Raw genomic sequence first — 27,967 nt, 5'->3', positions numbered from 1 at the left:
GCGGCTGCCATAGTGGATTATGGAGGGGCACTAAGAGCGCTATGACCACACCTTATTTTTCTTTCCAAAGAAAAAAATTTGGTCGAGTTCGCGAGGCTAACATTTTTCTTCCTGGACTGGATCTCTACGCCTGGCTACGCGGCGTCAGGTTAACGTATCTATTTCTATTCGCGCAACAATTCCGAACCGATTCTCGTATCTCAGCGAATTAATACCTAATTGCGAATCACCGCGCGACCGAGGACTCTTTTCAGAGCCCCGAAACCGCCGTTACAATGGATATTCATCGATGTCGATTCGTTCCATACAAACCTTCAGCCATCAACGCCATTGCCTTCTCACACCCCAAGACGCGCTCAGCAGTACAGGCTAATCTTGCGCGACTCGCTATTGGACGAGCTAACGGCGACATCGAAATCTGGAACCCTACGAATGGCTCTTGGAACCAGGAGCTCATCATTCCAGGCGGTAAAGACCGAAGCGTTGATGGACTTGTCTGGGTCAACGAGCCTGACCAGGACCTTGGCGATGGACGCGTTGTCGCTGGAAAGTCCCGTCTGTTCAGCATAGGTTATACTTCCACAGTCACCGAATGGGATCTTGAGACAGGAAGGCCAAAGAGACACGCCAGCGGTCAACATGGTGATATCTGGTGCATGGCTGCTCAACCTGCTGGATCCGACAAGGTCACACTCGGCGCCGACTCTCAAGATCCCACCAAGCTTATCGCTGGTACAATCGACGGCGAGCTTGTCATGTACTCCATCGAGGACGATGATCTGCGATTCCAGCGAGTTATCCTACGATCGCCTACCAAGAAGGCTCAGATGGTCAGCATTACCTTCCAGTCGCGCAGGGTCGCCATCGTCGGCTGCTCCGATAGCACAATTCGAGCGTACGATATCGCAAATGGCCACATGCTGCGTAGGATGACACTGGGCTCCGATCTCGTTGGTGGCTCCAAAGACATCATTGTGTGGTCCGTCAAATGTCTGCCAAACGGCAACATTGTCTCAGGCGATTCAACTGGCCAGGTTTGCATCTGGGATGGCAAGACATACACACAATCACAACGCATTCAGAGCCACAAGCAAGATGTCTTGAGTCTTGCTACGAGTGCCGATGGTACAGCTATCCTTAGCGGAGGCATGGACCGACGAACAATCCTTTACAAGCAAAACAGTGGTGCTGGATCAAGATGGGCCAAGGTTTGGGGGCGAAGGTACCACGACCATGATGTCAAGTCTATGGCATCTTTTGAGAGTGGTAGAATCAGTGTTATTGTCTCAGGAGGTAAGACAAGCCGTCTCTTGTCGCTAAACTCTGGCTAACTCGGATACAGGACCTGATGCTAACCCCGTTGTGGTTCCCCTAAAGGAGATGGGACGTGAAAACCACCGCATGATGCCCAGCTTGCCTCAACAGGCCCCTCTATTGAGTGCGCCCAAGGCTCGATTCGTTGTCAGTTGGTGGGACAGGGAGGTTCACATCTGGCTTCTCCGAAAATCAGCCAACGACATGTTCAACAGCGCAGGCGAGGAAGTTGACATCAACCAGAACCGCAAACTTATCAAGACTATCGTCGTCAAGGGTGATTCGAATATTACTTCAGCAACTATCGATGATGAGGGTTCACTTCTGATTGTTTCTACTGCTATCGACGTCAAAGCTTTCAGATTAGAACACCAAGATCCTATCAAACCTTCGGACGTCAAGGTCTCCTCTTCTGAGCTCCCCTCGAAGCTTGCAGGTGTGGGAGCCATTAAAGTGCAGCTTTCACCTAACGCACAATGGCTCTGCGCGATTCAGGAAGGCTCTCGCGTTGTCATGGGCGCACTCGACCCCGTCAGCCCCAGAACATCTCTCATCTTCTCACCGCGCGTACAAACACTCACACGCTTACGACGACAAACTCCACGCTATATCCTCAATGGAGGTCTTGGCAGTTACGACAGGACCATTACACAGATCGCTTTCTCTCCAGACTCCAAGATGCTCGCTACATCTGACATCGCAGGCTACATCGACACCTGGATTCTGAGCGATGGTGAGAAGACCAAGCCAGAGGATGACGCGTCCTCCTCGAGTGAGAGTGACTCTTCAGACGAAGAAGAGGAGCAGTCATCGCAGAACATTGAGAAGTGGGTTCGTAACCCTAGTGCTAAACTACTACCCAAACTTCCTTCTGCAGCTACGGTTCTGTCCTTCTCAGCCGATGTCCCTCGGACCAAGATCTCTCCTAGAGCTTCGCCTGATGGAATAAATGGCTCATCCGATCATGTGGACGACTACACCCTCCTCGCGATCACCTCGTCGTGGAGCCTGCTTACCTTCCACCCTCTCCAAGGTTCTCTCACCCCCTGGTCTCGACGTCATGCCCGAAAGGACCTACCCGCTCCCGTGCAGGATCTCCTCGACCTCGCCAAGGGTGTCTTCTGGCAAGGCTCTCGTGCTTGGATCTACGGCGTGTCGTTCCTCCTCATGCTCGACTTGGCTCAAGACCTTCCCAAGCCTGTAGATGGCGAGATTAGTGAATCCACTACTTCAGGCAAGCAGAGCCTTAAGCGCAAGAGAACAGGTCCATCAACCGGAGCAGGAGGCAGAATGGAGGTAGGTGCCATCGCACCCTCGCAAGTTCGCAAGCATACAGCTGGTCAGTGGGAGGACATCGATATGGAGGATGCCCCCCGACCCGAGGACGCCAATAGCGACGATGAAGCGGATCAGCCTGAAGGTGAACTCGCCCAGCTACGGAACCGTCGTGAAGTGGGCAAAGATCTCGAGGTTGCCGAGACTGGCGGTGAACGCAAGAGCTGGTGGATGACTTTCAAGTACAGACCCATCTTCGGCGTCGTCCCTCTCAGCATCGCAGGCCAGCCTCTCGAGATTGCCCTGGTGGAGAGACCAACATGGGATGTGGACATGCCCGAGAGCTACTTCAGCGTTGAGCAGTGGAGGAAGTAATGGAGACGAAAAATGTAGATATACGGCGTGGGTGATAAGTTCATGGATCGTAGAGTGCCATGTTGAGCATAGTTGCAAGGATGATGGTTGTCAAAAGGGTCTGGACTCAAAAAGCATGGTCCTAGTTTGTAGATTTGGATGTTTAAACTGGCTACGTAGACTAGCATACGGGCTATCGAATCAAAAATTTGGGATATCGGGTTTCTACTGCATACGTGTACCCATGTCTGGGTTGTGACCATGAAAAGATTTTGTCATTCAACGACATCACTCCTCGGGAGCTACCGTATCATTAAATGGGTAGCGTCTGGGGTTTGAGGTCCCTGCTTCTGTCGTCCAGTCTCTGTTTCAAAAGGCTGAACATGTCTCGCATATAGGAGCGCTATGGATCAGACGAAGTCATACCTGAATCAAGTCACGAGAACACTTACAAGACGAGTGATTTCTACTTACAAACTAGAATTCTAGACTTACACAACCAGAAGCAAGGGTCCGAATCAAGAAATAAGATCCCGCGGGTTTATAGACTAGACTGTTGCACAACTTACCGAAATCGTCTAAATATTATTAACGAGGCCCCATTGCTCGCCCATAGAACGCGCGTCCTGGGCATCAGGAGGACCAAGACCGTTAGTCTGACCAATTCGAGCCTGTTGCCGGAATAGCCTCATGTAAGAGAGACCATGTCAAGCCTTTCAAGGCATGTGTAAGTGTGTCAAAGTGGGTGGAGGGATCCATCCGTGAAGTGGCAGATAGATGAGATGACAGGATGGTTCATGACATGGTTCCCGAGGCTTCGATGGTGAAGTGTATCCCAAGATCCCTGAATCCTCAAATCATGAGAAACCCACACGACTCATACTTCGGATGAATCACTGGCTGCTTGATTGTAATTATGGGTAGTTCTCAAGGGATACGTATCGACAACGGGTAATCTTCAGTCGTGGCTTCGTCATGCTCAAGTATTGAATTACCGAGAAGAGAAAGAACTTGGAAACCACGTCAAATCTAAGTTGATCCCAGGGAAGATCCGAGTGAGTTGCCAATTAGATTGTTGAACAAACGATGACTGGTTGACATCAAGAACGGCATCTGGACGTTGAAGCGGTTTGGCGATCAGCTTGGACCACAGTTAAGGTCATCCGGACGTCTATCTCAAGACTCTATGAGGGCGTACGTAGCACAAACTTCCCGGTAGCAAATTCTTAGCTTCGTAATCTGATCTGGTCGTTGACTTAGCCACATCTCTTGATATGTCTCTTGTCCTCTTGGCAATGCTTATCAAACAATCCGTGTAAATCAATTTTCAAAATGAGAAAAACATCAAACATTCACAAAACACCAAAGTGCCTTTGGGAAATTGTTGAATCAGGAGGTGGCAATTGAAGAAGATCGCGTTGCGTAGACTCTCTGATAGAGTTGAGATATTGGTGTTTGCATGTACGCAAGCAAGCCAAAGTCAAGATGACGCGGCCTTTGGCGGTGTCTTAGACCACACCCCCCGGTCGTAAGCGCAACAAGATCGGCAGACCACAACTGAGAATGATTGGCTGCACATCACTGAGCCTGAAGATGCAACTCGATTGACGATTGGGTGTCTTTTTCGGGCGACAGTGTGACACTGCTAAAATTCGATGTGGGAAACGGTGAGTAGATCATAACTCGACGTTAGGTAATTGAGAAAACGGACAGAGTCGAATTCGGCTCCGATTCGACCCCTGTGACTGAATTTTGACGCGACGCTCAGAGGACGTTCCCGCTGCCAAGAAGCTCTAAAGACGCAGGGTTAATTCCGTTCAGTGGTAACGTTGCCAGGTAAGCAAATAGTCGTCCCTCGAGTGTGCGTTCTCTCTGTGAGCGCCTGTCAAATGGGATGATGGGATTGGACGAGGCCGCTTTTCCAGGGGCAGGCGCACGCGATGCAGACGCCAAAGCCAGTTAAGCTTCTTTCCAAGCCCGCCTACTGAGCTGTATCAAGATGACCAAGATGGTTTGTCTGTATGATTTGTGCTTGTGGTTTGATATTGATGTGCCTAGAGCTGCGCCATACAAGCAAGGCGTAAGGCAGATAATTTGACTCAAGATCGACGAGTATCAGGTAGAAGCATGTTGCAGATCGCTGTGGAGTACTGAGTACTGAGCATCTTGCTTTCTGTTGTCTCTTTCGATACTGGACAGATTGTCATCCCCATCGGCCATGTGGAATAGCTTCACTTGTGAACCACACAAAATTTGCGAATATTGGGTATCGCATCTCGGAAAATAAGGTCTTCGTGTTTATCTGATATGTAGGTATCCATGTCCTCATAGGGAAATCATTGAAACAGAACCAAACTTTCTGGTGGGTTGTGATGCAAGTTCATGGAGGCAGTGGAATTACAAGGGACAAGAGGCCGCGAGTCAAAGTGGATCTAGTGGATCTGGAAATAGCGAGCACCGCCACTGGATAGATGTCTCTGTGGCTAGTGAAATCCTAGATATAGAGGCCAACACAGAGTGCCTCAGAGGCCTACAATTGAAACAATAAGCGCGAATAGTTACTATGTCTCGTCGACTATCTGGGATAGATATTGCTGCGCACGCCTTGTCCTACGTATTGCGAAAAAGGATTGCGGGCAGCGTGGCTCAGTATGGGCTGTGCCACGATACTATTTCTTCAGGCGCCTTTTTAGAGGACCTCACCACTGCCTCGTCATCGCCCACCAAGACGAGGGGCATGTTCCCAGCAAAGTACCGATACTTGCTAGTCCAGGGCCCCAGGGTCGAGTGACTCGCAGAAAACTGCAGCGGTCTTTGGCAGCCTCGAGAGGTTTCTGTGCTAGAATTTGTGCCATATTGCAATAGAGGAACAAATAAATGAAACAGTACTCAATATTTGATATTCCATTTGGCAAGTCTGTTATTGCAAAATGAAGCATCTACTAGAGCTGATCACAAGTTTAGGTGTTTTTATTCAAAATTTAGAGTAGTCTACGCGGATATTACAACCCATGTCGAATTAGTGACTGCTCACTCGAAAGACTTGAATTGACTCCATCTTTACAGCGGGCGATCGTTTTTGACGCGACTCCGACGGTTTCCCCGCGCTTATCATCTGCTGGGTTCAGTTAGAGGCTTCACATTGCCACATCCAGCACAGATAGAGATTGTCGTTCCTTTCCCATTATTCTCATACAGATTCCCATAATTTATCGAAACATTTTATCGCCTCTTGCAGTTCTTTTCTCCATCTGACCTTATCAAAAAGAACATGTAGTACAAACAAATGCTGACGCTTGCTAATTCGCTGATGACGAGGATCTAGGCCAGGCGCCACTTCGCTTTTCGGTGTTCCCTAGGTCGACGTACGTACGCACGCAATTCAAAGTGTATCACTCACTAGAAAAGGACTACGTACACTTGCCCTGGCCTGCTGAGACTGGCCCTCTAGGTTCGCCTCTTGATGATGAAGCTGTTGCGTAGACTTGAGAATAGTTGACCCGTTCTCGTTCAATTTGCGTATAGTGTTACATGTTCGGGAGGCTCATTTAATTGTTCACGATAGCGACACGCATCGATATTCGTAGGCTTCAGAGACCCTAATATTAAATAACAATCGGAGCCTGCAAGCACTGAATATCCATCCAATTCATCACAGACCAATCATTTCAGCCATTATAAGGCTCAGTGGGCGTTTTCTCAGTTCCCTGAGCACTTGAACAAGAGTACGAGGCAGCTGTACCGGTACATGCCCCTGCGCCCAGCGGCCCCCACCTGGAGCAACAGTCGGCTCCCTCATTGGCCTGGCGCTCACTGCTGACGCGTAAACTGCCATCGTAGGCTCTGGCCCAGAGTGGGCAAGAGCGAACGAGACGCACACCCTCCCGAGACACCCCGTCCCTTTCCCTTTATTCCCCTGGTCCACCCTCGATTCTCATCGCCGCCTGCTCCTGCCTCTCCTCTTTTGTGCTGTCTGTCTCTCTTACCTGCCTGCAGTGGTCAGCTATTCGCAAGCCGTCAACTCCTCTCCTTTAACCCTTCACTCGCGGCGACGACGAACAAACGAAGCGATTCAGCTTGTTTCTACGACGAAAGAGTATTCGACGATACTCACGACGATTGAAAAAACAAACGATTCTGGCTACCTTAGTCATCAGCTAGTCAGAGCAAGCGACACTTCCCACGGCAACAGTCCGTCTGTCATTCTGAGGACCCAAAGGATTCATTTGGACAACGCGTGTACCGTGGCAATTAGGCCTACCATCACGCACCTCTCGTTTCTGACGACGACAATTTACGATCAATATTACGACGACATATCTCACTCCGAGGTTTCTTGGGCCTCGTAAATAGCAACAATTGAGCCATCAACTACCTAGCCCGGCCACGTATCTGGGCAACGACATATACTGAAACACCTATCCTCAACATCTTCATCGACGAACTATCCACTTACAAAATCACATATTAGCAACTATGGCGGGCCAACGTACGCCTGCGGGCGAGTATGGCGAGGAATGGGCCCGAGACCTTCGGGTCCAATTCGAAGGCTTGTTGCGTGACAAGCGTATGAATGATCTCCGTGCCTCATCGCGACAAGGCTCTCCGAGCTTGGGAGAGCAGTCTCCCCGTATGCGAAGCTCCCCGTTCCCCAGCGATAGCCGACCCTCGACATCCCAAGGACCTGGTCTTCCCTCTTACTCCGCCCTGCGACATCTCCCCAAGATCCCTACACCTCCCGCCGCGGGTGATCGCGATTCTCAAAAATTCAGAAACCTCCTCATCAGCTTATCGTTAACACCAACCAAATATGAGAACCCCGGTCTGTTGGACGAGGCATTGCAAACCATCCCATTAGATCGTATCTATGGCGAGGCCGAGGAAGAGACTCAGGTCTTACAAGCTCAGGCTGAGAGTATGGGTGATGGACGACGACCCGAATGGGGTTACCAAGACTGTGTCATCCGGGCATTATTACGGTACGTCATTTTCCATCCGATCTCGTTTGGATGGATTGACTAACACAGTTGATAGATGGTTTAAGCGATCGTTCTTTAGCTGGGTCAATAACCCACCCTGCCCCGTCTGCTTATCTCCCACCATCGCCCGAGGCATGACTGCTCCTTCACCTGAAGAGAGTGCTTGCGGCGCCCTCCGTGTCGAACTGTATCAATGCTCTGCTCAACATTGCGGTGCTTTCGAGCGCTTCCCTCGTTACGGTGATGTCTGGCGGTTATTACAAACCCGACGAGGACGTGTTGGCGAATGGGCCAACTGCTTTAGCATGCTTTGCCGAGCCGTTGGAGGCCGTGTTCGCTGGGTCTGGAACGCCGAGGACCATGTTTGGACTGAGGTGTATTCAGACCACCAAAAGCGATGGGTTCATGTGGATGCTTGTGAGGAAGCATGGGATAACCCTCGCCTCTATGCTGAGGGTTGGGGCAAGAAGATGTCCTACTGCATTGCATTCTCCATTGATGGCGCTACTGATGTCACTCGACGATACGTGCGCAAGAACCAGCATGCTGCTGAGCGTAACCGATGCCCTGAAGAGGTTCTTCTCTATGTTATGCAAGAGATTAAGAACATGCGCCGATCCAACATGAACAAGGACGAGCGATTCCGATTGGAGAAGGAAGACAGCCGGGAAGACAACGAACTCCGAGGCTACGTTGTGGCCTCAATTGCACAGGCCGTAACTGACTTGGTTCCTGGATCCCCTGGCGGATCAAACCACACTGGCGCAAGCGGAAGCGATACCAAGTTGCCTGCTGAGCAACCTGGTCGACAAACTGGCTCTACAGAATGGTTGACTGCCCAGCAGCAACAATCTGGTCGATATCAACAGCCTCGCGATCCCAGCCACCGACGCCCATTGCCTTGAAAGCCGCGCGCATGCATCTTGCGACACTTTCCTAGGCATCGCGTCGGAGCTGCGTGAACGTTGACGCTTCTTGATGACAATCATAGCCATATCATATCACCACCCGGGCTAAACACAATAATACCCGCGCCCGTGGTTTAGTACGATGAACAACCGATACCTCGATGACAGTACCACGGCCCTCAACCATACGACCTCCATGATACTATCACTTCGATGACCTTACGGCCACACACAATTATTCCCTTCATGTCTAATACTATACACCTTTGACAGCCATAGCATAGACTCGGCGTTGAACCATTTCAAAGCGGCTGCCGTCTTTGCGGCACAGCCTGTACCTACTACATCAACCTGCCTTTCGATTTCTTTTGTTATTTTTCTATGTATAGGGGGCGTATTACGGCGGGGCATCTATGTTCCCTCAGGAGAGCAGGGGCGGGTTTAGTCCCTTGTTTCGGGGCGTTTGGCTATGTTTCTTTTTGGGCTATCATGAGCGGTATGAAGCCAGTCAAAAGAGATGGATCAGTGGATGAAGAAGATAGGATAAATCAATGCCAAAGAGCAGTTCTTTTCTAAGTTGATGTCTGTTGAATTGTGAAGTTTGTAAATTGCATGCCAATGCACAGTGACTGAAGTTGTATGCAATAGCCCCATCGAAGGAACCACCCCTCATCTCTCTACGACTATATACAACAACTTTGAATGAACTCAATTGTCCTTTTGAAACACTGGATGATTCACAGGGTTTTTCGAGATGACGTTGACGTTGAAAGGCTCAAACATGCCCATGAGGAGGGAGTGGCACGTGACCGTGTAGCTGCAACGCCACTGCCCAAAATGCCAAGGGAACCTGCCATACCCTAGAGGCAGTCACAACGAAATCATATTTCCCATCTTCCACAAATCTTTCTCAAATCATCCCAAGGCAAACCAAAATTCATCAGAATGGGGTCTGCCAGTGAGCAGTCAGCTAGAGTTTTGCGTTCTGCTGCTCGTGAGAACATCAAGACGCCACAAGAGCCAGTCTTACCAGATCTGATTAACACGGTCAAAGCGGGTCAACCATTCCAGAAAGCTACGTGCGTCCAGGAATATGGACTCTTGCCCCCAACACCAATGAAGCGCAAAGCCCATGAAATCACGGAAGTAGATGTCTCGTATCAAGCTGAGAAGGAGAAGAAAGTAAAGAAACCAAAAGTCACAGGTGAGGAAAAACGGCTTCGCAGGTTCAGACCTAAGCCACCTCAGTCTTTCCATGAGATCTACGACCGGGCTCTTTCTCAGCGCTTTTACGTGCTTAATCGCGCCAGAGGAGGAACCCAGGATTGCCCTGAGGAAGATGTTGAGATGACCGGATCCACGGGAAACATCTACACTGTTCATGTTGGAAAACAGCCGCGATGTACGTGCCCTCACCATGAGAAGGGTCATCAGTGCAAGCACATCCTCTACGTAAGTATCGCACCTGACTCTTCGATCGCGTTATTGACAAAAGTTAGGTCATGAAGCAAGTTCTGAACGCGCCTTTTGATCTCGTCTATCAACTTGCGCTTCTGAGCACCGAACTTCAAGCAATCTTTGCCTCAGCACCTCCCATTTCCGCACCCGGACAAGGAGAGTCCGACAAGCGCAAGCCCATCGATGGAGATTGTCCCATCTGCTACTGTGAGCTTGATGAGAAGAACCAAGAGTCTATCGTTTGGTGCGCTGCCGCCTGTGGTCAGAACATTCACGAGGAGTGTTTCAGAATGTGGGCGCAGACGAAGCCCAGTGGGAACGTGACTTGTCCCATGTGTCGCAGTGTCTGGAAGGGCGACGAGAAGCTTGTTGCACGCGTCCAGAAGGATAAAGGTGCCGTGGAGGAGGGGTATGTCAATGTTGCGGACCAGCTTGGCATCAGTCGTGACAGAGGTATATCAACTTACGTGTCTGAGTACTGTTCTGATACTAACTGTGGTTCAGATGAGTCGAGCTATTCGCGATGGTATGGAATCCACCAGAGACGTCGAGACCAAAACTGGGAGGGTAACAGTTCTTATTATGGAGGGTGGTGAAGAATGTAGTCGTGCGGTACAGATGCGAAGCGAACAGTTCTTTCGCTCTAACATGCGGCAGGATCAACGTCGCGTTCATGTTTCCTTGATCGAAAAGTATGATGGCAGGTGTTTTGCTCTTTATTTGTAAGGCGTTTGCGGCAGCAAGGGTACCCAGATATGTTGTAGTCACTGTAGTTGATGGCAGTCTGGCGATAGAGGATTTCTATGGTGACGGAACCTCTCAATAAGGTATGTGTTGTATTGCAAATCGAGGTCACATGTAACCCTACTCTTCTAGAGGATCCGTAAATCGAATGGATCTGGTCGAAGTATGACATGTTCGAGCACAAAATGAATGCGGATAATGCCCTGGTGAAAGTGTTCAAGGGTATGTTATTCCAGGAGATACCTTTCCTGTCTCAAGTCATATAAATCTCCGCCGTGTAATCTTACCAAAAGCAAAGTCCGCAATATAAGCTCCTCATATTGGTAGTCGAGGCACCGAAAGGTCACCGGCGGTGGAGTTCGGCGGTTTCGGTGGGCCCCCCCGAAATGTCCCCACAAACCGCCGAGGCACCGACCTACGCCGCCGTCGCATGATAATGGACTGATTAAAGAACTGAATCCGCTGTTGATATCATGAAACCAAACTCACTCATTCTTTCGCTTCTAGTTGACCGACATATTCCAAAGTCATGATGTCGAAACTACCAGCCACCACTCGAACTCTTGTTGCACCAAAGAAGTGTCTTCCAGCAGAGTACACGGTCATAGAGCAACCTATACCAAAAATCACCAAGCCAAATCAGCTTCTTCTCCGTATGAAAGCTGTTGCCATCAACACTGGTGAAACACAGTTTGCATCTGGACAGTTTGACTTGCTCTACAAGGCCTCGTAAGTCGGCAACCACTCTTCATTCATACTACAAACTCACATAAATATAGGAACTTCCCGATCCCATTTGGAATCGAAGGCTCTGGCGTAGTTGTAGAGATTGGTCCTGCAGTTACAGAGTTCAAAGTTGGAGATGCAGTCTACGGCATGGAGTTCGAGAAACCTCATCTCTCTAGACCCCCTGCAGCTTGGGCCTCGACATATGCCGTGACAGAACCACAGTTCCTTCATAAGAAGCCAGATCATGTATCTTTTGAAGAAGCTGCTGCTGTCCCAGCTCTGGCAGTAACTGCGTACCAAAGTATCAAGCGTGGACTGCAGCTTCAAGGAAGAGATAGTCTAGCAGGACAGACTCTTTACATACCCGCTGCTCTCAGTGCATCTGGCAATACAGCTATCCAGATTGCGCGGAACTATTTTGGTGCTGAGAAGATCATTTCTACTGTATCGACGCCAAAGATGGGCTTGGTTGAAGAATATCTTCCTGGAATGGTCACTCAACTGTACGACTATAAAACCCAAGACATCGTCAAGCTCATCGGCCGCGGCACCGTCGACTTTGCAATAAGCACCCAATTCTCCACCCTCAACGAAAGCATCTCTGTCCTCAAATCCGACGGTATTCTAATGAGCATCGCCAGCATCCCCAAAAGTGAAGTCATGGCAGAAATGCTCGGTCCGAAGTTCCCCGCGTGGCTTGGCTGGGTTCTTGATCTCTTGCAGTACTGGTACTCGTGGAAGCTGCGTGGTACAAAGATTCAGTATGAGTTTATATCGGGGCATCCAGGACATCGGGGCGACATGGAGGTTGTGGCGGATATGGTTGCCAAGGGGATGGTCAAGGCTGTTCATACGGCGGTGGATTTGGACGATTTGGAGGAGGTGAGGAGGGGGTGTGAGAGGACTTACAAGAGTAAGGGGGGGATTGGAAAGTTTGTGGTTCGTCCTTAACGGGGGAAGATACCAAGTTTTGTGGTCTGAGGAGGAGTGCGGGAAGACTGAACAGGTATGACTTGAGCGTCTTGATTCTGTGTGGTATTTCGTCTCTAGTTTATCTCTAGTTCAATATCATGCCGAATACTGCTCTCGAAAAGTTTGTTATTGACTCTTTCATGCAACTAGTCAAAGTGAAATGCGTAACTTCGGAATCGTGGGTTCAAAATCCGAACAGAACCATACAAAAGAGATAGAAGGATGCAGAAAGGGAAGAAATCCTTTCCCAGAGTATAAAATAGAATAAAACAAAATTTTGGATCATTGATCATAAAGCGTCCCCCCCTCCCCCCAAGAAAAAAAAAAACTAAAAAACTGCCAAAGAAACGTTTTCTAGGCACGATCTCAGTCGAGCATGTTTGCTCGCATAAATCCATTCACAGGCTCCTCGCCAGTGGAGGAACAATTCCTTCTCGTAAGTCAACTGGCTCCAGTAACCACCCGTTTTCTCCTAGGTGAAGTGTCCATGACCGCTGGATAAGAAGACAGAAGATAGGATCGGACTCCACCATCTAAACGTCCGGGACTATAATATCCTTGCACAGCATGTCAGAATCATCCCAGTAGTCTCTCGCCAATGTATACTTACAAAATAAACCCGGAACCCCTTTATGAACCCATTGTGGGAAGCTATGTTGATTATGGTGGAAATTATGAGAAAGATAACAAGTGCCATAATTTCCTCTTTATTCGGTTTCCACCACGGCTCTTCCTCTTCAGGCTGTGCGGGCTCGACGATTACTTGTACTGGCTTTGACATGGGCTCGTGAGGCAGTAGAGCTGATTTTTTGGGTGGTGGAGAGTTCTTTCTGCTAGAGGCCTTTGATGAGCCTGGAGTGGTCTTTCGACTTGAAGATGCTGACTTTTTCTTCTTCGACATGGTGATATCAGCATGAGTCGATTTATGTGCAGACGAGGGCTCGAGATGGTGACGGTGATGAGTGACGAGACGGAACAGATGTGGTGGGAGGAAATAAGGCCATACTTATATCGAAAATCTCAATGGGTCCAAGAGTTAATACTTTCATGCTCCTGAAGAGTGACAAAGCTTGATCTTGAGCACGAAAGGTAAAATTAATCAGCACCAATTGGAGGCTGAGCCTGCATGTATGTGAATCATATCTTGGTTTAAAGTTGACGATGGAGATGGCAAGGTTAAGCCGAGCTGAGAGATTGGAAAGAGTTTCAAGAACCAATCAGAATCTTTGCTTCTTCTAAATATGGAAGCTTCCTAGGCGCCCGAAGACTCAAGACTTTACATCAGATCAAGGCGACAAGATAAACTGGTGAAAGAGTACCTTATCATAAACTACTGACCCTAAGGAATTCTAAACCTATCTCAGCCTTTTTATTACTTACGACTTTGGTCCAAAGTTACCAAGTTCACCTTTATTTTACGCAGGCTTGTCATTCTTAAGCTGTCTTATTAGCAGGTCAGATACCTTATTCTGTCCCCTACATTAGGATCAAGACCCCAAGTTTATTCGGAAAGATCACATGAGCATGCTGCCTTTCTATTCCATTGTGAAAGTGACTCCTTCCACTCTTCACTAAACATTTACTTGACTACTAGTAAGTACCTTGTCCTTCTTGGCTTTTACATTCTTCATCCCCATAACATGCATTTGGATGGCATCATTTCTTTAATCAGGCAAAAGACACACCACGGGCACTATGCGTCAAATCAAAGATGCCCCCACGATACCCCAGATCTACAATACAACCATCATCATTGGAGCTTGTAGAGTGATTCCTCGCGATGATGATGACAACGAAGGCAGTGGCTTTGATATGGGTAAATGTTAGTGGAATGATGCCCACATGGACATGAACCGTCTCACCAAACTCGGTCGCCGTCAAACATGGCTCAGTCCTCAGAGAGCTGAGGGTTTTGTCCAAACCTATTCAAGCGAGATGATAGGCAGAATACTTCTGCATATACGCAACGCTTGTGATCTAGCAAAGGAAACATATTTGCCCACCGAGATCCTCGTTATCCTCTACGGCTTCGGAAACCCCAGAGGAAGAATAAGGCTCTGATGAAAGCCTGGAGGATACGGCAAGAGAAAGTATACCCGTAGATAAATAGACAGTATTGAGTAGTATAGCCCTACTGTAGTCATACGCATATAATAATGTATTGGGTCCCGAGGCCTAGGTACCTTATTTATTGCATCCGTTACACCCGATTTCGTCCATCTTTTTTGTCTCTTACAACACTTCTCCGCCAGATCCCTTCCAATGTCGACCGAAGTAATCGTCTACTCTACTCTTGGCTTGGTTGTGTCATGTGTTGGATTGTTCTTTGCGTATAAGTTGTATCGGAACAATAAGTGGCGTCGTGTGAGGGAGGCTTTTGGGTGTATGAATCCGTTCTCCTGAGGTTCCTTATGTGTCGTTACAGGTTGGTCATGGTCCATTTAGGCTTGATTCCTCTGAGAGCGAATTCATAGTGGACAGTTGTATCAGGTTGGTTGATCAACGTATGGAGTTTGTCCATTGAGCTGAGTGAGAAAGCCTCGTCTGGTGAGGGGCAGTGGCTTGGGGACACCAGTTGTGTCGTATGCACCGCGGCCCATGTTGAAGCACTGACAAGCAGCGCATTGTCAAATTCTATCACACTTTTGTTCAAAATACTATGACACACGCTCAGCATGTTCCAGCACTCGATCATGGATCGGTTCAAGACAGTGTTGACTTGCTGTGGGTGGTAGTTGGAGGACATCACCATTCGTCAATGTCCTCTCTGTATCTGTGTGGGACAATGCACTGGAAGACAAACAAAGTCAGGCTCAACTCATTTAAAGGTGTTGAAATTCAATGCGAACCTCGGGGGAATAGAAAATGTCCTTGGAATCATGAAAAGCATTGCGGCTGTTTCAATATCGCTTTGGGGAATGGGTCTTCTTTGCAGTGCTAGGTAGGCGAACCAGGCACTTAGACAAGACACAATCAGTCCAGGAATTGTGCTGACAAGGGTAATTATAGCATCCGTTGATAACTGAACCATATTGAAAGGATTTGATTGAACTGAAAGGATATCAAAAGCTGCTTTGGATGAAAGCTTAGTGTTTGTGGTTGCTGTCATGTCATCACAAACTTGGCTTTAACAACCTTTTATGTCTTGCAAGATGATGGTGTCAGGTGTCAGGTGTCAGGGAAGCGAATTTGACCCCTGACACTTGCCTCATCGTGGTGTGTGGCAAGCTGCAACAACATGGACCGCTTCATGCACTTCACCACCCAGATGAGGCAACTCCCAGGGGTACGGCTCGCTCCCAGCCGTGCCGATGGAGAAGGAATAAGGCAGAACGTGCTGTAATTGATCCCCGGGCTTAGCACGGATAGCCTTAGTGCTTCTGGGTCGGTCCAAGCCAGGGTATAGAACAGTTGGGTGCTCAAAGCCAATCGCTTAGCTACTATAAGCAAAAATACTGGTTGGCTGTCACTGAACGTCACTAGGGCCTTATAAGCATTATGGCTATTAAGGAGATAGTGGGTGTTTTCCCTCTGGCTCCACTTCATTATGCTCCGGGTGGTCCCCTCCATCAATCCAATTACTATGTACTTGCCTCGGCGGATGGTGATGATGATGGGGGAGGCAATTGGCGGAGCACAAGACAAACTGCGGCTGAGTCCAAAATACAAGTAGCGTCAAGCGGGTCTCTTGCACAAATTTGGGTCGAGCTGGAGTATCATTGATCCATCGATCATAATAGGAAACACCACTAATACTCCAAGCCATCTTCGGTGCATGTTGATGGAAAGACTGCCTGTCATACAGACAGAGTAAACACATCTGGTATCGTAGCCCAGAGCGAGGATTGCCTTATACTGCGATGAGCGCTTGGGATGCCGTTGACGGGAATCCAAGCTTGGACTATTTTAGTTCCCGTCTTGAACGTGGGGAGGCCTCATCTCCACTGTTACTTACACATACTTCAGCTTTAGCTCCAAGAATTTGGTAAATCGATGAATGACATACAAGAGTGAGGAGGAATTGACATCAAATTGGCAGAAGATATCCAATTTTTATTCTTTGCAAGCACTCACACTAATTAATATATATATATATACCCAAGAAGATTTACTAGCATAAACTATCCCCAAAAACACCAACGTATATCCATCTTGTCACGCTGCAACTGGGTCCAGGCGCCGCAAGTTGTTTTGCCTGTCGAGTTGTGCTGGTGTTAGATTCTCAATGCGTCTGTGCCCTCGTCCGGCTACGTTATGTTTCGACGGCCCGGGGTGGCAGCAGGGGGTAGATTTCCGCTTGGCAATAATATCTCGGTTGTCGTCTGATGCGGGAATCGTAGCACTGGGCTAATAAAATGGGTCAGACTACGAGAAAGTTTATAGGAGAGAGAGGGAGAGAGAGGGAGAGAGAGGGAGAGAGAGGGAGAGAGAGGGAGAGAGAGAGAGAAAAGCAGAAGATAGTAAGTATACCTCAACGGACTCGCACTTATTCGTGTTAATATAAAGTCGATAGTGGCTGTCTCAATGTTGTTACGAGCTGCGTGTCGAAGCTGAAGAGCAAGGTATGCAAACCAAGCACTTGACATGATATAAGAAGCCCTAGAATCGTCATGACAATAGTCACAATTTCTTCTGTTGAAAAAGATTGCCCATGATAGAGAGATAGATGTGTAGTTTACAGAGACTTTTCGTGGAAATTAAAAATCTCCCTAACTTAAGTCTTTTTATAGCTTAACGAGGAGCATTGTCCAGAGGGTCAGGCCCAAGTGATCCCAAATGATCCGAGTCTGAGTCTGCCGCTTTGTTACACAGCATCCAACACCGAATCGCTGAATTACTAGTGGTGGGGTCCGGCGAGGCTGTATTTACAATGATTCTCTGTCACATCATCTCCAGAGCTAATACCTCATCAGTTAGACTAAGGTCCGCACCACCCAAAACCACGGAAGGACACGGGGCGCAACGACGATCTTTTGTTTCTTGATCCCATCTCATTCTCAGCTCTCCCATGCAGACCTATTCCCGTGCTGTATGTACTGTATATTGGCAATAATAGCGTTATTGTAGCCTGTGGATGGATGTGACTATGTATAGTGTTAGCGAGTTGGAAAGTTTTCTTTCCTCGCAACCACTGGGGCAAGGAACCTGGGCCAGTGTCAAAAGTCGTGATGTATGATTTGGTGATAGTTCGCACGCCATGCCGTGCTCACAACTTGCCATACATTCTCATACACTGATCCAGGGATCCGTTTCAGGAAAAAATTGGCAAGGCCTCGGTTCCTTTTAACCTCCCAGAAAAGTTTCCACTTACAGATTACCCAGCCAAGAATCGGCCGAGGAACAGCTAGAGTTGGGTAGCGATGTTGACCTGTTGACGGACTTAGCTTCATATAATAAGAAAATGATAGTACGATGTCTGGAAATAGCAGGTCCTGAGCTAAGATAGCCATTGTAATTTCCATGCCTAGAGCAAGAGTCTTTTTATATATCAGATCCATGCCCACGATAGGTAGTAAGGTAGCGCGACGATTGGCGTGGTCATTAACGCGTCCAACGTCACCATTTAAGCGCGTCATGTCGCGCAGCCATTGTAACATTAACCTAATTGTTTCGATACTCGTTCATACACTCAATAACCTGTCCTCCTCATAACCAAAATGGCCCACAAGCGCAAGCGATCCGTCTCCGAGCTCTGCGCCTCTCCCTCATCAGTCTCATCCTTCGACTCTCCTCCTCGACTCGGCAACTCCATCACTAATCCTTTCGCGATCATGGCATCGACGCCAATTCATCTTCACAGTCGAACTATGAAACGATTTCGCGATAATCGACCCTCAGAAGAGACAATTCATCGTAAGTTCGGCTCTAAGTAGCCGTGCACTGTATATATGCTAATTGAGTTTAGAGCGTACACTCAATATGCTTTACTCTGCACAGAGCCAGCATCAACACACTGAGCTTCCATCTGAGAACATTCAATCACCACCTGAACCTAGTCGACCCGAATCAAACCAACAATCTCTTCATCGATTTTGGAACATCTCGTCAGCGCCTTCAGCTTCGATCACCAATCTGGGCCAAACACAGCTTGCCCCTTCTAACTGCGACGACTGCGGTGCTGGTCTCAACAGTGGTGATGACGGAATGGATATCGATGGTCTTGATAACGAAGATCATTCGTGCGGTGCCTGTAGAAAGCATGTTTGCTTCAGCTGTTCTGTGAGCAACCTTGGCGAACAGAGAAGATGCCTGCAATGCGCCGGTCGAAGCGATCGACCTACACGCGCGGCATGGAATGGAGTCACTGCATCAATGTTTTGATTGGATATTGTATAAAATTGGGCAACGGGAAAGGATCAGCGACACATTTTGGGTTATTACAACGGCGTTCAACTGGGGGTAGCATACAGGGGGGATACCGTTTGCACCATTGCTTCGAATAGCATCATCGGCAGGCTTTGTGCAACACGTTTACATAGGTAGTTAGCATCACGCGTTTTCGTGTAACATTTAACGACAGATACATGTCAAAATAACATAATCAACCAACTCAAAGTCAAAGCACGTAACAGAGTGAAATCTTATTAAAAATGACTATGACAAATCGAGTCTATAAAGCAAACGCAACCACACAAAAGAATCTAACCATCTAACCACGTCGGCGAGTGGTAGGGCTCTTCTTGGGAGTAGCAGTGGTAGAGGAAGAAGGAGTCAGAGTAGCAGGCTTGGCCGCAATGGGAGCAGCTGGTTGCTTGCCCTTGGCCTTCTCGGAGGGAGCGTTCCAGTAGAAGATCATCTGGAGAGCAAGGATGGCGTTGAGGACGAAGCCAGAGACGAATCCGTAAAGAATGAGCTTGTCGTCGACCTCCTGGAGGGTTGTGAAGATTCGGGACAAAGATCCGGCAAGGTAGTTGAAGACCTGAATTATCATTAGTAATTGTATAATCGAAGAGGATCAAGAAACGGGATTGACTTACAGCGAAAGCGCTGAGCTGACCAGTACCACCCTGCTGGAAGATGGTGAGGATCTGAGGCAGCTTGCTGGCAACGCTCAGAACACCAGCACCAGCCTGGAGGTAGCTCAAGGTCTGCGCATCCACAACATTCTCAGCAAACAGTGTAGCAACAGTTCCAGCAAGCGCAGCAACAAAGACAGCAGCCAGGCTAGCACGGCCACTGTAGTTCAGAACAAGCACCGAGATGATAACATTCTGTCCCACGATCAAGGCAGTCTCGCCATAGGTGCTGAAAGGAAAGCCATTTCGGAAGTTGTAGGCGAGCGAGATGATGTACGACGCGGTCTCGAGAAGGTATGAGAGGAACGATACACCCTCGGCGGACTTGGAGTTGAGGAGCTTCAGGATCTGGGGGACCTTGACGATGGACGAAGCGGCGATGATACCGATGCCGAGAGCCTTGGAGACAGCAAACTTGATGCAATCGGCATCCTCAATGTTGACGTCGAGAAGTAGAGATTTGTAGCACGTCTCGCCGATGATGGAAACGCCCAAGTCGCGAATCGGCGCGGGGAGGTTATGCGTGATGGGAGTGATGGCGGATTTGAGGGCGTCCATGGTAGTCTGATTTGTTAGAGACCAAGAATAACGTAAAAAGGTGTAGAAGAGAAGCCGATCAAAGCTCAGCGATTATACAAAGAAGTATTTCGGAAGGAGTGTGAAAGAAGTGGACAAAGACGTCACAAAGCTTGGGATTGCTTGTCTCAACTTTACTAGACTTTCAGAAGAAGAGGCCAACAGTACGTGATGAAATTAATTGGAGATGACCGTTGCCTTATTGGAGCTAGTGGAGTCAACCCTGGTTCTGCCCTACGGCGACAGGTCAAAGTGGTCTACCCTAGAGAACTTTCCTCAACAGCGTCTGCTCCGGCTTTTCGGAACAGATTTGCTTGGTTGGGCTATCAATTAAAAATGGTCCCCTGTTCTCGAGTAAACAATGACATCAGTACCCGGTTGTTTCACAAGATGCTTGCTCATTTCCACGTTGTACCATCCCGTTCACAAAAGTATCCGAATAAACTGATCTATCAGCCTCAAATGACGCCAAGGGAACATGTAAGAATCTTCGAGATTATTCAGCCCATGTCAAATCATCTCACAGATGTTAGTGGGGGTGTTCAGTTCAGCACACCATTTCTGCGACACAGCAAGCAAAAAGTACAGTCAGCTCAGCCTCAAGAGGGAACCAACCAGGTTTGAAAACAGCTATTTTCGTGTTATGGGCTTAGATTGCCTGACACAGCCGTAGACCGTTGCGAAAATGAAAGTGAAGGAATCCACTTCTTCTTAGACTTGGACTTTTGTACTGCCCGACCCAAGGTAGATTGTTCCTCGTGGGAGGGATCACCCGGGGGCCTACAACAGTGATGCACGTGTCAGGCCACGAGGGGCCGGCAGTGAAGGCTGCTGCGATGTGATATGATGTCTGTTTGCGTTATGACATGTTGTTGTGTTTGTTTCTCGGAAGTACGCTGTTATTGTAGATTCCGATGGGGGACGGGATAGTTATAAACACCGCAAAGACGATTAACAACACAAGGCGGTGTAACAAAGAGATTGAAGAAACAAAAAGGATACAGAAGATCAACATGGCGAATAGGTAGTGGCTCCGGATGATACAAGAGTCAGCTGCTTATTGTGCTATACTGTACAGAGTATCTGCTAGGAGCAACCTTTTGTCAGCCACCCGCAGTCTCCCAGGCACATCCATGTCCCTCATGTAAGAGACCAGTCAAATCATGGAACCAACTCTTTTCCTCTCTCACACAAGCAGCAGCAGTAGCAAGCGTCTTTTTTCTGTCTTCTGTTCTTGTCTCTTTGTGCCTTGTTTACCGTTGCCTTGTTCTTGTGCTCGTGCTTTTTTCCCCTTCCCCTTGAATAAATAAGAAGATCCTCGTCTTTCTGCCCACTTCTTCGCCAAGTCTACCCCGGTCAACTCTGCCTGGCATTGCCTTGCCTTGCCTTGCCTTACCTTTTGACTCAGGTAGTCTAGGTTGTCATTGTCATTTCATTCATCAGCTGGGCTCCATTTCATATAAGGTATTGGATCCCAACCCAAACCTGACGGGACTTGATCGGGTCTGTGCTACTGTGCACCTTTGCGACCTTTATCGCCGTCTTTACTTTTTTATTTCCCTCTGTTGTTCTGAAGAGTCTTGTCGAATGCACCATCGTCCTCGTTTACGGCATCATTACAACTTGTCCATCTTGGATATCGATATCGACCCGCTGACCGCCATCCACGTTTCCCCGCGATCTGCCCTGGATGTGAGCGCGCCTTCATCGTGACATTTTTTCTCGACAACCTCTCTTATCACCTTCATCTTTTACCTCACTATTCGCCTTTTGCTATTCAGCTATGGCGGCCCCTCCAAGGACAGAAGCCCCGCCGGGCGCAACTTCGTCAACCCCGCCGCCTCCGGCTATTGAGTATTCGTATATGTATGAGAAGGATAAAAGCCCTTCGAAGTTATTAGATGCTCTATTAAGAGCTATTAGTCGTCATATTGTATGCGCGCACCCTCTCTTTAACCACTTGGTTCCAAAATTGTCAATATTCTAAAGATCGCATACTAACCACCTTACGTCATAATAGATACTCGAGATAGGCGATAAAACCGTTTGTCACCTTACCCCGGAAAAGCTGGCCGCCTTCTACAAGGCTGTTGGAGGCGATTATGACTGTAAGTTCCATAGTGGCTTTGTGCGACACATACCTAACATTTAAAGCTTTATTTGAAATGCCACACGAGTCCATCTCATACATCTGGCAAGTTACTGGATGTCAACACACACTACAACCAACCGACGATGATTTCGCACCACCTTCAATACCTGCCCTCACCGCTCGAGGCTTCTCACGATGGGAATCTCTCGAGATCCTTCTCGGTCCCGAGGAACACGTTCCTTTCTTACAGTTCGCTGTCAAGAACTGGCAGCTAAAACATCCCGAGACCGGCCAAGACTTTCCAGCCGAACTACCTCCAACTGTATTCCCAACGCAAGCCGACGCCGAGGTGGATCGATGGCATAAGTCGTGCGCCGAGAAGTTACGAAAAGAAGCAAACGCTCGAGAGAGGGAGGCATACAGAGAAGCACGAGAACCAACTGGGCCGGGTGAACCTCCGGAAGGACCAGAGCCCAAGTTCGCCTACTCCCACGTGAGAGGAAGTGCTTTTCCTGGAACCCGAGCCAGGCCTGAACGACCGTTGTACAATCATGTGCCGGGCAGACATGCAGGAGGGCGACCAACCAGACCTTCGCCTGAGAGGTACAACAGCCGCTCTGATGAACATGCCCGAAGACGAAGCTTCTCCGATTATAACCAGCAACCTTCGCCAGACGTACCACCACATGCACCGCATGCGCCCCCGGGGTCTTATCTCGACCCTCATGCGAAGCGGCCCGCACCGCCTCGTCGACACAGTCAGCCCAGGCACTACTCTTCAGACTCAAGTGATGATGAGCCGGTTCCTCCTCGCGCAAAGAGAAGACCTGAAGCAAGCCCGCCTTCGCCGACGTCTCGTCGATATTCACCAACGAATGATCGCCCGCCTCCTGTTGCTAGCAACCCGCCCCCAACATTCCGGCCCCATCGCGCTGATGGTAGAGCTTCAGACGATTCCACCCGCCGAAGATCAACACACAGCCCCAGCCTGCGAGAAAAGCTGACTGAAAAGGTCTCAAACATTCTCCCCAACGGACTCAGCAGCAACCCAGATCGTACCAGAAACCCACCTAGAGCCCCATCCTACAACACCGACTCGTCCCGCGGACGCCGAAGCCGAGACCGACTTCCCCCATCTCGACTCAGCAGAAGCTACTCCGACATATCAGGAGCTTCCTCAGAAGCAGAGTCCAGCGACGAAGATTTCAAGCGATCAAGACGAATGCGCGAAGAGCGAGATAGAGAAAGGGAACGAGACCGCGAGCGAGAACGAATTCGCGACAGGGGTCGGCAGCGGGAACTCGACAGGGAAAGAGAAGAAGAAAGACGTGATCGGTACCTGCGCCGACCAGACATGGAGAGACGGACTAGCAGCCATGCGGATGCCGAGCGAAGACGCGACTATCCCGGATGGGATCCGCGATCTGAGAGGAAAAGATGGGAGAAGCGCATGCCGCCTGATGAGCGGGGGACCAGTCCCCTTGGGGTTTCTGGGAGACGGTATGCTGAGCCGGCGTACCCTTAATCTGGGTTATGGATTTAATACCGAGATTGGTATGCATTTCAAGTGTTGAGCACTGAGAGCGATATTGAGCATTTTGGGTTTCCATATGGATCTATCTTGGATATAACGAGATATAGGGTTTGCAGAATATGGCGTCTGGATAGACTGAGGGAGATAATGACTGTGAATACATATACTCCAAGGAGCAACAAGCATTTATTTTTACTAAGTTTGGCATTTTATCTGACAGAGCAAGGTTCTTATACAACTTCAACTGTAGCTTTGTTTCTCGTTACCATTACCAAAACAGCTCTGACAACAAAACAGCCTCCTCCACTGAGCAACCCCACGATTACGCCATGGCTCCATTAAAGTGCCGCGATCACGGTAGCTAAGCCGGTCCAGAGCGGGCTTCTCCCGGGGTTATAAGCTACAAGGGTTCCTCAGAGCCTGGCCCCTCATCAAGCTCAACCAAAATCCCAAAACCCCTCTCACTAGGCGAGCCAACGAGAAATGTCGAATTGCCATCAGGGGTCTCGTAGCAGGCCAAGATTCTTTTTTCAACAAAATGAATGCCGTTGTTCACGGGTAACGGGCCGAGAGATGGAGCCTCACCTTTACAGCTTTATAACAGTGCTCGAGAGACATAGAATTGTAGGGTGTAAGCTGGTATTATGATCTACGTTCAACAGTCAGGTCTGTTGAGCTACAGCATCATATGGTTCCATTCCCATCTGCATCCCTTCCCCCGTCGTAGATGATCATCGCCAGGTTCTAGTGGATCTCGGTAGACGCGGTTTAGGACGGTATTCCATGGTAATTCAACAGTCTGGAAAGCCTCCCGAAAGCCGAGACTACCGGGGCATATATCCCCAAGAGTTGAGAGCTGTAGCATGGATGTTCTGTATGTACGTATGTAATTGCTTGTGTTTAGGACCGGAGACTGACCGAGGTCGGCCGTGGGGGCATGAGTGAGGCGTAGCCGTAGAGCTCACCAACAAGAGCTGGTCCATTCATAATGTTAGAGTTTTGAGCTCTTTCGATTTAGTCTATGGTGTTGTACATAGCGACTGTACATATCTTGTCTTGGTTTAGTGCCTCATGCCGCTGCAGCTCACTCACAGCTAATCTGCTGTCCCTCTCTCGATTGACTTTGACCAATTCACTCACTTCTTTCATCTCCCATTCTCTATTTTCATTCCTTTTATCATTATCTTTGTCACAATGAAGCCCGGTACATCTCTCCGTCTTAGGGCCCTTCGACAGGTTACACCCAGTAACCGTTTGTCTCTCCCCGCTTCGGCGAGATGGCAGCATTCCCGGGCCATGTCAACAGTTGTTGACTTCCATCCTCGACCTTCGCAGCCGCCCCCTCCTCCGGCTGGAGCTAATGAAGCGATTGAGAACCAGAGGGCTGATAAGAGGAAGCAGATTCTGAGGGAAGCTGTCACGGCGACTCAGGTTCGACATGACTGGACCAAGGAGGAGATTGCGGCCATTTACTACCAGCCTGCCCTTGAGCTGGCATACCAAGCTGTAAGTTCATCTCTACTCATTCGATCGTGATTGTGACTGCTGTGCCGTTCAATGTTTACCTCAATTGGTGGACATATCTCACAGAGCGACACCATGACTAACACAAACTCTTAGAGCACCGTACACCGTCGATGGCACAATCCCGCCGAAGTGCAACTCTGCACTCTGATGAACATCAAGACAGGCGGCTGCACTGAAGACTGCTCTTACTGCGCCCAATCCACCCGTTACCAAGAAGGCACAAAGGTTCCCGCCAAGAGAGTCGAGAGCGTCGAGAGCGTACTAGCAGCTGCGCGAACAGCCAAAGAGAAGGGAAGCACCCGATTCTGCATGGGCGCCGCATGGAGAGATATGCGCGGTCGCAAGAACAGTTTGAAGAACATCAAGGCTATGGTTGAGGGTGTCAAGGGTATGGGTATGGAGGTCTGCGTGACGCTGGGCATGATCGATGCAGAACAGGCAAAGGAGCTCAAGGCCGCGGGCCTCACGGCGTACAACCACAACGTCGACACTAGTCGCGAGTTCTACCCGTCTGTCATCACGACACGCAGCTACGACGAGCGGTTACAGACGCTGAGCCATGTGCGCGACGCTGGTATCAAGGTGTGCTCAGGTGGAATTCTCGGTCTCGGTGAGACCAGCGAAGATCGCGTTGGTCTTCTTCACACCGTGTCGACACTCCCAAGTCACCCGGAGAGCTTCCCCGTCAACGCACTGGTCCCCATCAAGGGCACGCCGCTGGGCGATCGACCCATGGTTGAGTTCACGAGCATGTTGCGAACTATCGCCACGGCGCGAATCATCATGCCCTCAACCATCATCCGCATCGCGGCGGGCCGCAAGACCATGTCGGAGGAGAAGCAGGCCTTGTGCTTCATGGCGGGTGCGAATGCTATCTTTACAGGCGAGAAGATGCTCACGACGGAGTGCAATGGCTGGGATGAGGACGCCGCCATGTTTGGACGATGGGGTCTTGAGCCCATGAAGAGCTTTGACAAGTCTCCCCAGCCTGCGCCTGAGGTTCGAGTTCTGTAACAGTCGGAATTGCTTAAATTGAGTGCAAGTTTCAGCACACCATCCCCCATGTAATGCAGAATTCCATGCTATCGAAGTTTATCATGCCCGGCCCGCACCGGCTTCGTTCCGGTCGTGAGAATGACAAAAACGAACAGGCAAGGTTCAGTGATAACCGAGGGAGCGGATAAAATGCGATATCACATCACGTTAGCAGAGGCGCATGAGATGGAGATAGCGAGGATAATCAAGAGATGTAGTGGAGCTAAAAGGATCGTTCTCTGCGCGTGACTCGCGGATTTCTGGGTTTGTTGGGCCAATCTCGTGACGACCAACCACGAGAACAGTGGTTTAGTTAGTGGTGATGATCAGATTTGCATGAGGTTTTGAGTTTAAGTATTCGTAAGAGAAGTCATTTTCATTTGGGTCTGCAAGATGTGTAATTGTATATGGTCAGCTGGTAGGGTGTATAAAAGTGCATCGAGTGAGAGCTGCTGCACTTTGTGTGACAAACCCCCATTGTATCAGGTAGATACAAAGATATATATCCCTCAAATCGTAAACATGATGGATAAATACTAGATTTCTGATGACGTTTCTGTTTAATGCCTGCAACATCATTCGTCCAAGCGTTGAAACGAACAGGTTACACGCAGTTCACGGACAAGGGAATCAATGGCCAACAAATGACCAAGTGGCAGACTAGAATACTGCAAGTATGCATAGGCTATGTACTATTAAGAGATCTAACAGCAATGGCAGCAGCAACAACAACAGAAAACAAACAACAAACAGACTGCTACACAAATCTAATAGGTTCGGGTTCTCTGTAACCACAGACAGAATTGCTGACCTGTAGACCGCTTACACTTCTTTACACACCCTCAACTCACTACACCCTCGAGAGTTGAGCTTTAATCCAGGCGCATTAGGTCCCGGCCTCAGAATCATCCTCAGCCTATCAAGTGACCCTTCTATGTCCTGTAGGCTCCCGATGGGGGATGCTATTGGCACCACTCAGGCCCGCTTCTGGTCCCTTGGGCTGGGGGCTGCCCTGGCCTACTAAGGACCTTAGCCTGGCACCAAGCCAAGATGGAAGGAGGGGCGCCAGACAAGAAAAAAAGAACCCGCCGCCGCCTGAAAAAAAGAACATGGAGGGTCTGTTCCCGACGCCGTGGAGTTAGAGTCTTGTCTTTCTTATCCAATGCATTAAATGCATGCCAATACATGAGCATACCATCCTTCGCATCCATATTAACTTGTCACTTCCCTCCCTGGTCTCACGAACAACTCTCTCCTCTTTTCTTTCTCACGGTGGAATCTACACTCAAATTTACTTTCAGCCTTCTACGAGAGTCTGCTAAACTCTAGCAACTTACCTATCGTATCTCTCTGTCGCAAAAGCCTCTTCGGCCTTGCCGTTCCTTGCCTGATTCCACCCCCCGCCGAGAACGCCCGAGCATACAGATTCCACTGCTCAGCCTGGTTTTGAAATC

At 49.0% G+C, this 27,967-nt stretch overlaps 11 protein-coding genes across 17 annotated transcripts; 8 read left to right on the top strand and 3 right to left on the bottom strand.

Moving 5' to 3' along the window:
- The first annotated feature begins 100 nt into the window (after positions 1-100).
- FOIG_10929 (uncharacterized protein) lies at positions 101-3,188 on the top strand. Its single transcript, XM_031211452.1, has 2 exons — positions 101-1,293; positions 1,343-3,188. The coding sequence occupies exons 1-2, from the start codon at positions 276-278 to the stop codon at positions 2,962-2,964; spliced, it is 2,640 nt and encodes an 879-aa protein (XP_031058636.1). The 5' UTR covers positions 101-275; the 3' UTR covers positions 2,965-3,188.
- A 68-nt stretch (positions 3,189-3,256) lies between these two features.
- On the bottom strand, positions 3,257-4,366 carry FOIG_10928 (uncharacterized protein; the record flags this gene model as incomplete). Its single annotated transcript, XM_031211451.1, has 2 exons — positions 3,537-4,366; positions 3,257-3,346 (listed from the first exon to the last, which is right to left on the bottom strand). Exons 1-2 carry the CDS (start codon positions 3,633-3,635, stop codon positions 3,257-3,259), a joined length of 189 nt encoding a protein of 62 aa, XP_031058635.1. The 5' UTR covers positions 3,636-4,366.
- Positions 4,367-5,506: 1,140 nt separating this feature from the next.
- On the top strand, positions 5,507-5,734 carry FOIG_10927 (uncharacterized protein; the record flags this gene model as incomplete). The annotated part of the gene is made up of 1 exon (XM_031211450.1): positions 5,507-5,734. The coding sequence occupies one exon, from the start codon at positions 5,507-5,509 to the stop codon at positions 5,732-5,734; it is 228 nt and encodes a 75-aa protein (XP_031058634.1).
- Positions 5,735-6,818: 1,084 nt separating this feature from the next.
- On the top strand, positions 6,819-9,497 carry FOIG_10926 (protein PNG1). Its single transcript, XM_031211449.1, has one exon. The coding sequence runs from the start codon at positions 7,811-7,813 to the stop codon at positions 8,825-8,827; it is 1,017 nt and encodes a 338-aa protein (XP_031058633.1). The 5' UTR covers positions 6,819-7,810; the 3' UTR covers positions 8,828-9,497.
- Positions 9,498-9,705: 208 nt separating this feature from the next.
- Positions 9,706-11,216, top strand: FOIG_10925 (uncharacterized protein). Its single transcript, XM_031211448.1, has 3 exons — positions 9,706-10,282; positions 10,330-10,741; positions 10,793-11,216. Exons 1-3 carry the CDS (start codon positions 9,776-9,778, stop codon positions 10,882-10,884), a joined length of 1,011 nt encoding a protein of 336 aa, XP_031058632.1. The 5' UTR covers positions 9,706-9,775; the 3' UTR covers positions 10,885-11,216.
- A 221-nt stretch (positions 11,217-11,437) lies between these two features.
- On the top strand, positions 11,438-12,852 carry FOIG_10924 (uncharacterized protein). The gene is made up of 2 exons (XM_031211447.1): positions 11,438-11,761; positions 11,812-12,852. Exons 1-2 carry the CDS (start codon positions 11,562-11,564, stop codon positions 12,710-12,712), a joined length of 1,101 nt encoding a protein of 366 aa, XP_031058631.1. The 5' UTR covers positions 11,438-11,561; the 3' UTR covers positions 12,713-12,852.
- A 414-nt stretch (positions 12,853-13,266) lies between these two features.
- FOIG_10923 (uncharacterized protein) lies at positions 13,267-13,634 on the bottom strand (the record flags this gene model as incomplete). Its single annotated transcript, XM_031211446.1, has 2 exons — positions 13,267-13,290; positions 13,344-13,634. The coding sequence occupies 2 exons, from the start codon at positions 13,632-13,634 to the stop codon at positions 13,267-13,269; spliced, it is 315 nt and encodes a 104-aa protein (XP_031058630.1).
- A 4,756-nt stretch (positions 13,635-18,390) lies between these two features.
- Positions 18,391-19,284, top strand: FOIG_10922 (uncharacterized protein; the record flags this gene model as incomplete). Its single annotated transcript, XM_031211445.1, has 2 exons — positions 18,391-18,586; positions 18,639-19,284. The coding sequence occupies 2 exons, from the start codon at positions 18,391-18,393 to the stop codon at positions 19,052-19,054; spliced, it is 612 nt and encodes a 203-aa protein (XP_031058629.1). The 3' UTR covers positions 19,055-19,284.
- FOIG_10920 (mannose-P-dolichol utilization defect 1) lies at positions 19,215-24,794 on the bottom strand. 4 transcript variants are annotated; one of them, XM_031211440.1, is made up of 4 exons: positions 20,984-24,544; positions 20,587-20,886; positions 19,711-20,533; positions 19,215-19,652 (listed from the first exon to the last, which is right to left on the bottom strand). In XM_031211440.1, the coding sequence occupies exons 3-4, from the start codon at positions 20,305-20,307 to the stop codon at positions 19,383-19,385; spliced, it is 867 nt and encodes a 288-aa protein (XP_031058624.1). In that variant the 5' UTR covers positions 20,308-20,533; positions 20,587-20,886; positions 20,984-24,544; the 3' UTR covers positions 19,215-19,382. The 4 variants fall into 4 exon arrangements, with proteins under 4 accessions (XP_031058624.1, XP_031058621.1, XP_031058623.1 ...); XM_031211437.1 differs by having other exon boundaries at positions 20,587-24,794; XM_031211439.1 differs by having other exon boundaries at positions 19,711-20,886.
- Positions 20,709-24,427, top strand: FOIG_10921 (uncharacterized protein). Of its 4 annotated transcripts, none has more exons than XM_031211441.1 (5): positions 20,709-20,805; positions 20,859-20,943; positions 20,999-22,258; positions 22,346-22,433; positions 22,480-24,427. In XM_031211441.1, the coding sequence occupies exons 3-5, from the start codon at positions 22,109-22,111 to the stop codon at positions 23,940-23,942; spliced, it is 1,701 nt and encodes a 566-aa protein (XP_031058625.1). In that variant the 5' UTR covers positions 20,709-20,805; positions 20,859-20,943; positions 20,999-22,108; the 3' UTR covers positions 23,943-24,427. The 4 variants fall into 4 exon arrangements, with proteins under 4 accessions (XP_031058625.1, XP_031058626.1, XP_031058627.1 ...); XM_031211443.1 differs by having other exon boundaries at positions 20,712-20,805; positions 20,859-20,907; positions 22,480-24,238; XM_031211442.1 differs by having other exon boundaries at positions 20,859-22,258; positions 22,480-24,238.
- Positions 24,795-25,145: 351 nt separating the features above from the next.
- On the top strand, positions 25,146-26,492 carry FOIG_10919 (biotin synthetase; the record flags this gene model as incomplete). Its single annotated transcript, XM_031211436.1, has 2 exons — positions 25,146-25,457; positions 25,572-26,492. 2 exons carry the CDS (start codon positions 25,146-25,148, stop codon positions 26,490-26,492), a joined length of 1,233 nt encoding a protein of 410 aa, XP_031058620.1.
- Between the last annotated feature and the right edge of the window lie 1,475 nt (positions 26,493-27,967).

This window comes from Fusarium odoratissimum (assembly GCF_000260195.1).
Source record: "Fusarium odoratissimum NRRL 54006 unplaced genomic scaffold supercont1.20, whole genome shotgun sequence".
NCBI lineage: Eukaryota > Fungi > Ascomycota > Sordariomycetes > Hypocreales > Nectriaceae > Fusarium > Fusarium odoratissimum.
The sequence above is the reverse complement of the archived record's forward strand: the minus strand, read 5'-3'. Positions and strand labels throughout refer to the sequence as shown.